This window comes from Siniperca chuatsi, linkage group LG20 (genome assembly GCF_020085105.1).
Source record: "Siniperca chuatsi isolate FFG_IHB_CAS linkage group LG20, ASM2008510v1, whole genome shotgun sequence".
Taxonomy (NCBI): domain Eukaryota; kingdom Metazoa; phylum Chordata; class Actinopteri; order Centrarchiformes; family Sinipercidae; genus Siniperca; species Siniperca chuatsi.
The window spans coordinates 3,304,786-3,315,057 of record NC_058061.1 but is presented as its reverse complement, the minus strand read 5'-3'; the positions used below and the strand labels follow the sequence as shown (position 1 = coordinate 3,315,057).

The following is a 10,272-nucleotide window of genomic DNA, read 5'->3' as shown; positions in this document are numbered from 1 at the left end:
TTGAGCAAAACTCAAAACACATTCTGCACTCTAATGCGCATGTCGTCCATACTATATAAACACAAGTGGCAACAATCAAATACAAATGGAGAACACACGTCATTGATTGAACACAACCACTCAAAATTGATGTAACCTGTTTCAAATGATGCGACACAGCCAATATGAGCCAGTTCAGAGAGCAAACAGGTTGTGCTCTGGCCCAAAGGCAAGAAGAAGCACACTGATCACATGTTTACTCTGATCTGTGTCCCCGTTAGTGTTGTACACTGCAGCACAGTGCATTGCAGGCTGTATGCTGTACAATGAACACACCGCATGGCCCTGAACATTGTGCTTTGCATCTGTTACCAGCACTGACTGCTCCGTAGGTTTTGACTGGTCGCAGGTTCATTACAGCGTCACAGAGGCAGAGGAGGGAGGAGGGAGAACAACAACAAAACTGCAAAGAGCAAAGCAGAGCAGCCATTTCCTATGATAGAACATGTTTTTGTTTATCAAAAGACAGAGACGGAGAAATATTACATTTGTTTTGAGATTAAAAATGTGCTTCTCCCTGAGAACTATCTCTTCAACAATGTGCTTTCTGTTTTTTGGGTGTATTGTTGACCGACTGCTTGATAGTGTACGTCATTTTGATCACTTTGTTAATGATTTGAGAGCAGTGCTTGATTTTGAACACAGGCAAAACTGTTTTGAGGCGAGAGTTTCATTTTGAGAGAGGAGTCAGAGGTTTTGTAAATAGTGCTCGAAGTTTTAATAATATTAATAATAATAATAATATAACTTTATTGATAGAGCACTTATCAAAACAAAGTACAAAGTGCTTCACAACAAGAGTGTTGTGTTTAATGGTTTCCGAAAATGGAGCAAATGGAGAAAAATCGCTTCTCTTGTAATGAAACCAAACATCACATCTGATCCTTATCCGCTTTGCTGTATTCTATTTTACTTTATTCTATTAAATCCTATTATTTTCTACTGTTTACTCGGTTTACATTATATATTTAAAAAGGGGCGGGTCCTATCGTCATAGCCCCGCCCCTGCCTGACAACCAGCACGCCTCGTGTTCGTCTCCTAGCAACCAGCCCGTCAGCCAGCTCAGTGCCTCTCCAGGCCGTCCGCCCGTCCGGACACGCCGCGTCCCGGACTACAAGTTGCCCAAATAACGAGGCAAACCCTCCATGGAGCCGAACTCTGAGTGAGCCGAGGGCGCCGCCATGAACGACCGGTATCACCGGGCGGCCCGGGACGGCTACCTGGACGTGCTGAAGGAGGCCACACGGAAGGAGCTGAACGCACCGGATGAGGATGGGATGACACCGACGTTATGGGCCGCTTACCACGGCAACCTGGAGGCGCTCCGGCTCATCGTGGGGAGAGGGTGAGTCCAGAGACCAGGGACCTGATCCACCTGTCATCTCCTTTAGAGGGAGATTTATTCTCTCTTGTTGACAATGTTGTCAATTTCTTTAAAGTTCACTGAAAATTTTTCTATTTCAACCAGAAACCTCACTTGTTTGAAGAAGAAGGCTTTGGACATGAGACTTTAATCACTTTAATCAAGTCAGAGTTGTTTATTCTGTAAACATTATAGTTTTGAGTTAATATGGCATTTCTTATCACCAATGGAAACTCTTTAGAAGCCTCCAGCTTCAAAAAAATAAATATTAGTATATTACCTGTAGCTATATTCTAACTTCATCTCACTGATCTGTGCCTGCTCATATTAGCATGAATATAAAAACACTGTGCCACATGCAGTATGTTTCTAATCAGTGCTGCTGGAGATGGAGGGCCACACATTTTAACGGCCTAATTACAGAGAAAGGTCACTTGCAGCAGGATAACCCCACTGCAAGCACAAACATAAATACACCCCCCCACACACACACACACACTCTGTAAGGAGTACAAAGAGTGTGTGCTGGTGTATGTGAAGCATGATAACTTTATATTTAATCTTACAGATGTGGCTCAGGCTAATCCATTACATAGCAGACCAGAGCCAGTGCAGGTACAGGTTTAATCTGATTAAATTACAATACAGAAGCCACTTTTACACCGATCAGTTACTGAAAGGGCCCAGCGTCTGTACACAATCCGATTGTAAGCTCACAAGCGGCAGATGAACGATATGATCTGCTCTGAAAGCCTCGTGCACACTCGTACAGAGAGCTCCTGCTGCGTGTTTGTAAGAGAAAACTGAGATCATTATAAAAGGCTTTAGGAGTAAGTGTATATTCGGGTGAGATAAGATGTATCGGAGGAGTCTTTTGTTCAGGTTTTTAAGAAGCAGACAAAGCGGCCTTTCATGCAGTATAATATTTACCGCCTGTTCTCTATGGCAGCAGATTAACAGGAGGGTATACTGCTGTGTGTCATGCTGCTGCTGGCAGGTTTATAATGCCAGCAGTAAAGTGGGGGGCAGTTGAGTTTGGTGAGGAAAGGTCACAGTGATGGATAGGGCATCTTCTTCCTACAATGGTCCCCGGAGGACGCAGTGCAGAGCGGATATATGAAGCAAAGAAAGATGGCTAAAGCTGAGCTGCAGATCAAAGTTCACAGCAATAGGTAAATGAAAAAAGAAGAGTAGCTTTTAGATAAATGTCACAGAAAATGTCCTTTTTCTTACTTTATAGGCTGCTTTCTCTTTAATTATTAGCGCTGCAGATATTTTCCCACAAAAGCTTTAATTTATTTAACAATAGAAGCCGAAGGAGCAGTCACGTAAGAAACTTTGCCCAAATAAAATATGGAAAGATTACGACTAAACTAGTAAATATCTGTACAAAGAATAAGTAAACGTACCAACTTTGTACTTGCAAGTCTGGATTACCAACTGGGCAAATACTGCATGAACTGTCATCTTAATAAGCTACACTTAACTTGACAGTTCATGCACTATTACTTACTACTTCTATTATTACATTGTATTATTATACCGTACATACTTATCATCAACCGGTAAATCCACTTTGTACTTTACACTTATTTAAATTTTATACTTATACCCACTTGGTACTTAACTTATCTGACCTGTATTATAGTGTATTATATTCTGATTTGCTCAGTACTTCTATCCCTGTGTGCACTGACGTGACAGTGAGCAGCTGTAACGAAAGAGTTTCCCCTCGGGGATCAATAAAGTATTTCTGATTTCTGAAAGCAGGCAACTGTCTCAGACCCCCAGACCCCCAGGGGCCCCACAGGCAACACATTTATTTGTACCACTAAAGAACAATATCAGCTGTAACGGGTCCTTCATTACTATTTAATGTTAATTCCCTGTGTTGTAGGGGGGCCATATGAAAAATGTAGTATTAAAGCCCCCAAAACTTGGCCTCAAATCTTAAGTATTTCTGTATAACATTAAATATTTATGACTAAATGAGGAACAAATGACATTATTAAAAAGTTACAGTTTAACACTTAAAAACTCAGCTCATCAGGACTGTGTGGGTGTGCTGTCATCAGATTTGATTGACAGTAACCAGACGACCCACCAACTGTCATCAGATGTTGCTAATTCCTGATTGGTGCACGAAAGTATGTGATTTCACCATTTTTTTAACTAAGTCCCGCCCACTAAAAACCAGTGCGAAGAGTACAGAGGGGAAAAAAGAAATTTGAAATAACCCATACTGTTCTAACAGAAAATAGTGTGTTCATGTCGGACAAGGTGCTGATTGAGAAAATCAGTTTTCAGGGCCTTTAAGGTCTTCGTGGTTCATAATCCTACATTTTTTTGTGCTTAAATCAAATTACTTCAACAACACTAAGAGTCTACAGCCATGCTAACGGCTCTGTGAGGCTGGCACAGTGGTGCTTTGAGCTAAATGCTAACATGCTGATGTTTAGCAGGCATAATGTTTACCATGTTTGCCATTTTAGTTTAGCGTGTTAGCGTGTTAACAATAGCTAATTAGCACTAAACACAAAGTCCAGCTGAGGCCGGTGGGAATGCCGTTCTGGTATTTGGTCATAAACCAAAGAATTCATCCAGCAGTTGTTGAGATATTTCAGTCTGGATTAAAGTGGTGGACAGATGGAGCAGCAAACAGGATGGCAGTCCAGTAGCGCTGGTTAGTTTCTGGATGGGAACTTGGAGGCAACAATTAAAAGAGAACGGTGATGGGGGGCTTTGTGTGTTTTGAGTTTTCTATACTCTATATGTGCTAGAGACACATTTTGGTTGGATTCGGAGAAAGTATTGAAGTTTGATACCCAGCCAAGCATGTTGCTAGTAAACAGGTGGTGGTTTGAGGTGTGTGACTGCTGCTGGCAGAGCTGCAGATGGTCATGTTACTGTTTGAGATAGTTAGGTGTGATTCCTCCTTCGTGTTACTGCAGCGATACATTTCTTGCCCGTACCTTTGGAATATGATCTGCTTAACTGCCCTTTCAGCTGGAAAGATATAAGAGCAAAATATGATGCTCTGATCGTAAAAATAAACACATACTACTTGCTCTAATATCAAATGAGATATTTATACACTCTGCCAGGATGCAGACAGGAACTGAAATCAGGGTTCGTGCTGATAAAGGTAGTGGCCCTGTGGTGTGTGGAAGCAGTGTCTCTGGGTGTCTGCAAAAAAAAGACTCTGGGTGTGTGGGATAAATAATGCAACGCCACCTCTGTCATGTTTAACCTGCAGCATTTCAATTATTGATCAGGGCTCAGCCGTGGCCCGGCCATGTGGGCGGAGAGAAAACAGGAAGAGGAGGAATTTAGTTTGGTAAAAACACAGTTTATCCTTGTATGCAAACTGTACTGTGCACTGGAGGATACAGCATGTGGAAAAGTCAACATGCTACATGTGTTTCAGTGAACTATAACCAATTTGTAACCAAAAGCCAAAGTCCAGAGTGTGTTGTTGTTTGACCGGTTATTGCTTGCACAGCATTATGGGTAGTATTCCACTGATATCACAGTAGTATTTCCACGATGTGTATCCAATGCTGACTAATATGCTTGAGTGAAATCTTTATACTCAAGCAGCAGGTGCTAGCCCTCAGCTAATATTACTGCCATGTAACAAGGGTGGAAAAAGACTGCAAGCTCACTCCTGATGCGCTGTCAATTTCCGGGCTACAAATAATGATTTTCTTCATTATTGATTAGTCTATCAGTCTTTTTTTTCAATTAAATAATAATCATTATCCTAAATTTAGACTGTAAAAGGTCAGAAAATAGTGGAAAATGTCCAAAGTTCAGATTGCTTCTCTTGTCTGACCAGCAGGCCAAATTCAAAGATATTCAGTTTACAATGAAATAAATCAGAGAAGCAGCAAATCCTCACATTTGAGAAGCTGCAACCAGATATGTACCAGAGATGTAGCAAACATGTTTGGCATTTTTGCTTAAAAAATTACTTAAACAATTAACCGAATATCACAATTATTGTAGGTTAAATTTCTATCCGTGGTCTTATGAATTTATCAACTAAAGATTTCAGCACTAGTAACTTGTAATTTGATCAATCATCACTACTCTTGTGCGTTTTACTCACAACCACAGAGCGTGAAGTGAAACACTCTATTTGGATCTAAACTGTACCTAGGTTTGGCAATGATGGATAACAATAATTTGATGTTACCATTACATTACCTAACTCAACTAATAACACGCTATAATTCATCAAAGCATCTCTGACTGTAAACCTAAGGGTCCTTTTCTCTGAACAGGAGATGAACTGACATAGTGGCAGGTCATATGAGTCACCTTACTTCCCAAGTTTCGTCTGTAGTGTAAGGGGATCAGCAAAGTGAGGCCGACGTTCTCATTGAACCAGTCTGCACCATGCCAGATCTCTGTAAGAAAACATCCGTTTGGTGCAGAAGATAAACCTCTACAGAAAAAGGCATGAATTGAGTTCATCTATTGGTCAATGTAGAAAACTTCTTGCATCATCTAAACTTTTCCATGGTGTCATAATACAAAGTAACTCTACTATGTTATTGAATTTTGAGGGAGAGCAGAGAGAGGTTTATATTCTACAAGTTTGCTCTTTTTTGCTAAGTCTGTTCTGACAAGATGGACGTGCTGAACACGGTGTTGCAGTTGTAGAGAAACTGGACATTACATATGTGTAATGCTGTTACTGTAATGGTCGAAGTAGGAATGTCAGGGAGAGATGGTGAAAGGCAGCGAGATGATTTTTCAGTATACGTTCTGCAAGTGTTATAATGGCAGTAAAGTTTTCTGCAAATTTTTAGAAAATTATTATGATCTCAAATTCAAGCTTAAGGTTTTTGATAATGAGGGAACAGGATGGTGAAAGTTTACAGTTCTATACCAGTGCTTTTGCATGTTTTTCATGCCTTCCAGGCACTGTGAAAAGAGACACTTGAAACTTTCTTGAAACATGTACTCCATCATTTATTCTTGTCAGTTATATTATCTGTGCATGGTAAGACAGCGCAGGGCAGCGCAGACTTGTCAGGTCAGTCTGTACAGGAGGGATTACCCACCTGTATTAAAGCAAGTTTCAAGTGTCTGCAAGTTGATTTTGATAACGTGGTGAAATGAACGAGAACCAATGGCTGCATGGAAGGTAAGAAAAACACATTCATAAATAAAATGCTTTGAAAAAAGTATATACTTTACTACTATATGACCAAAAGGGCCTTTCACAAACAGTTGCCACAACATTGGAAGCACAGTATTGTTTAAAATAGCATTCCCTTCACTTGAGGTATGGAGCCTAGCCCAAACCATGAAAACAACCCCAGACCAAAAGTGCACACGTGAATATGGGTGTCCACATATTTCTGACCAACACTGGTATGGCCCTTTTAAGATTAGTAACAGAAGTCATAAGAGTAAGAATACTGTATGTGTGAATCCAGTAATGTTGAGATCCAACATGGCTTCTTGATCTCCTCCTCTGTCTTCCAGAGGTGACCCAGACAAGTGTGACATCTGGGGCAACACGCCGCTTCACCTGGCAGCTGCCAACGGCCACCACAACTGCCTGTCCTTCCTGGTGGCTTTCGGTGCCAACGTGTGGTGTCTGGACAATGACTACCACACACCGCTGGACATGGCCGCCACCAAGGGACACATGGACTGTGTTCGCTACCTGGACTCCATCGCTGCCAAGCAGATCACCCTCAACCCAAAGCTGGTCGGCAAACTCAAGGACCGGGCGTTCCACGCTGCGGAGCGCCGGATCAAAGACTGCGCAAAGCTCCAGAGGAAGCACCGTGAACGTATGGAGAGGAGGTTCATGAAGGAGTCAGCGGCTTTGGACAACTTGGATGCTATTAGCTTTTCTAGCTACACCAGCGGCAGCACACTGAGGAGCAAGTTCAACACTGTCACCTCCAACATGCCATACTCGCAGGTGGTAGCTCTTTGACTTGGTGTTAAAGTGGAATATATAGATCCCGCCCAACTTCGGGGCTAGAACTGTTTTATTTCTCTCTCGGTTCTCAACATATTTTCCCATAGAGAGTTTCTTTCATCACTCTTTCTGAAAAGCTGAAATGTGAGCAACATTAGCTTTTGGAGTCTCTGACTTTGTCTGTCGTTTGGCACTGGCTTGAGTTAGTAGCATACAGTGGGTTTAGTAAAGAAAGCAGCTGCCTGTTGCAAATGGAGAAGAGCTGTGGGAATGAACCAAACAGTAAAGTTGTGGGCTGTAAAACCAAAACAATGAGCTGAAAGACGCTCAGTTGAACTGGGGAACTCTAGAGTCGGGTGATAATTCTCTGTGGATTAGTCACTATGAGCGACCCCTTTCACATTACACATTTGATCCATTGTCAATACAAAAAGATTGCTTAGTGCAGCTTCAAGGCAAATTTATATTTTCTGTGTCAGCGTCGCTGTGAGAGTCTGCAAGGGTCAGCGTGATTTAAGTTTTTAATCTGCTTATTTCTGCAAGGACATCTGTGTGGGCCACTGAGCACTCCCCAAAATGTATGACCACGCAGACTGTACGTACCCACAAGCACACATGATGCGCTAGAAAAACAAAAGTGACAAGAGGTTGCCAAATGTTTCTTAATTCTTAATGTCTTTACTTTCCTCTCAGGCCACCCTGCATTCCACAGCCAAGGGCAAGGCCAAGATACAGAAGAAGCTAGAGAAGAAGAAGCAGGTAGATGGAACGTTCAAGATCTACGAGGACGGGAGGAAAAGCGTGCGCTCGTTGTCTGGCCTACAGCTTGGCAATGACGTCATGTTCGTCAAACAGGGCACATACGGCAACCCCAAGGAGCAGTCACGCCTCAACATCCGCGACATGTTCCCCCGTGACAATGACGACGATGCTGACACCATCTCTCGTGCCATGAGCGACCCGGGCCTCCATGAGGCTGCATATTCGGAGATCAGTGCCGACTCCGGGCGTGATTCCCTGTTCACCCGACCCGGGCTTGGCACCATGGTGTTCAGGAGGAACTATATGAGTGGAGGCATGTTTGGTATCGGGGCACGGGATGAAGGGAGTGTAGCGGGGAGTGAACCTTTGGGCCGGGCACCTAATGTTCGTCTACGGGGACATCTGCCTCAACGCTTGTCCAGCTTTGATGAGGACAGTATTGGCAGCGCCTTGAGCCTGCAAGAAAGACACCTTCAGGATTTTCCCTGGGAGGAGACTGACGTTGGGTTGGATCAGGACTTGGAGCCAGAAAACAGTCCTCTGGAGACCTTCCTGGCCTCTCAAAGCCTCAGTGAGTTCATGCAGATCTTCAGGAGGGAGAAGATCGACCTGCAGGCTTTACTGCTGTGTTCAGATCAGGACCTCACAAGTATCCATATCCCTTTGGGCCCCAGGAAGAAACTTCTGGATGCCTGCAAGAGACGTCTGGACACCCTAGATGAACCAGAGGCCATTGAAGACACTGAGCTTTGAAGGTCAGTATGGAGTAATGGAGTACTCTCCTTTTCTACCTGATAAACCTTTGTTGTCACACGTAAACTAGTGTTTTTGCATCCATCAGAATATTGTGTAGATGACATTTACTGGGGACGACAGACAGCACAGAATCGTGAAAATATGAATAGGTTTGGATGGCCTTCGCTAATGTTGACCCTAAATCTTACACCTAGCTACACCTAAAAAAGAAGTCTGTAAATCTGTGGACAGGACACCTTGAACTGCAAACATGTCTTCAACCTGAGCAGAGATCTAATCAGCCAGAACAACTGAAAACACCTGTGTGTGTGTGCAGCAGAGCCTTTTACATATGAAGCGCTGCAAGACCGGAAGGCTTCTTTACTGATTAAATGGCACCATCTAGTGGCGACTTGTGATATAACGAGATGAGATTTTGGAGCTTTGGAGGCCTTTCAGCCATTGTAGTAGCATGACACTTATGTTGATATTTCATCGCACATTTATATCTGAATACATCGTGTTATTTGTTTGTCTTTATTTACAGGATAAACACACAGCGAAGACGTTATGTTATTATTCCCCAGTACAGTCAGCGGAGGCAACATGGAATCTAAGCATCTAACTAAAACTTGGAAAAGAAGTAATAAACATTTTTATGGGAAAACTTTGCCACATATACAGACACATGGGCACATGTCTGCATTGTGTTTGTATGGATTCTCTTCCAGTGAAATTTAGCCTGTCTGTTACTGTAACAGCTGTTGTCTTTGGTATACCGTATCAATGAATGATTTATGTATAAGTGAATGTATGTACCTAATCCTCTGAATATATTGTGTATTATGTTTTCATTGTACAGTTTTCTTACTTTAAACATGTTATTTTACTCCATGGCACATACACAATGGCGACTTACTATTTATTGGGTTATTTATGAATGAAAAGCCACAGACTGACCGTTGCTCTGCAAACAGTGTTGCAAGAGTAAAAACAATGGTGTGGGACTGTGAGCTTATGTGAGTGTGTGCTAGATAACACTGTTATCTCAGGTTGCTCCAGGGCATATTTGGTTTCTCTGAAGGTCTGTCTGTCTGTGCACTTGAGAGTATGATTGTGCATGAATGTACATTTTATGTTGGTAAAAACCTGTTTTTGTATCTGAAGATGTACCCACAACAATAATTATCTTTTATTAAACAAAGTGAAAAATATTATTGTTTTGTGTGTGAATATAGTTTGATATAACCAACCAGTGTTTACTGAATATGTGCTTTACCTCTGCACCCTTCATGCATCATTCTCTGGCACAAAAAGACAAAACGACAGCCCGGTCTGCAGTACCTGCTGTCCTGTGGAGTAAAAAAATACACACACTGTATTTTTTAAAGTGCACACTGCAGTCAGCATGGCCTCAAGCCCAGA

At 42.3% G+C, this 10,272-nt stretch overlaps 1 protein-coding gene across 1 annotated transcript; it reads left to right on the top strand.

Moving 5' to 3' along the window:
* Positions 1 to 1,078: 1,078 nt before the first annotated feature.
* On the top strand, positions 1,079 to 10,061 carry ush1gb (Usher syndrome 1Gb (autosomal recessive)). The gene is made up of 4 exons (XM_044179319.1): positions 1,079 to 1,385; positions 6,903 to 7,350; positions 8,044 to 8,867; positions 9,395 to 10,061. Exons 1-3 carry the CDS (start codon positions 1,222 to 1,224, stop codon positions 8,863 to 8,865), a joined length of 1,434 nt encoding a protein of 477 aa, XP_044035254.1. The 5' UTR covers positions 1,079 to 1,221; the 3' UTR covers positions 8,866 to 8,867; positions 9,395 to 10,061.
* The last annotated feature ends 211 nt before the right edge of the window (positions 10,062 to 10,272 follow it).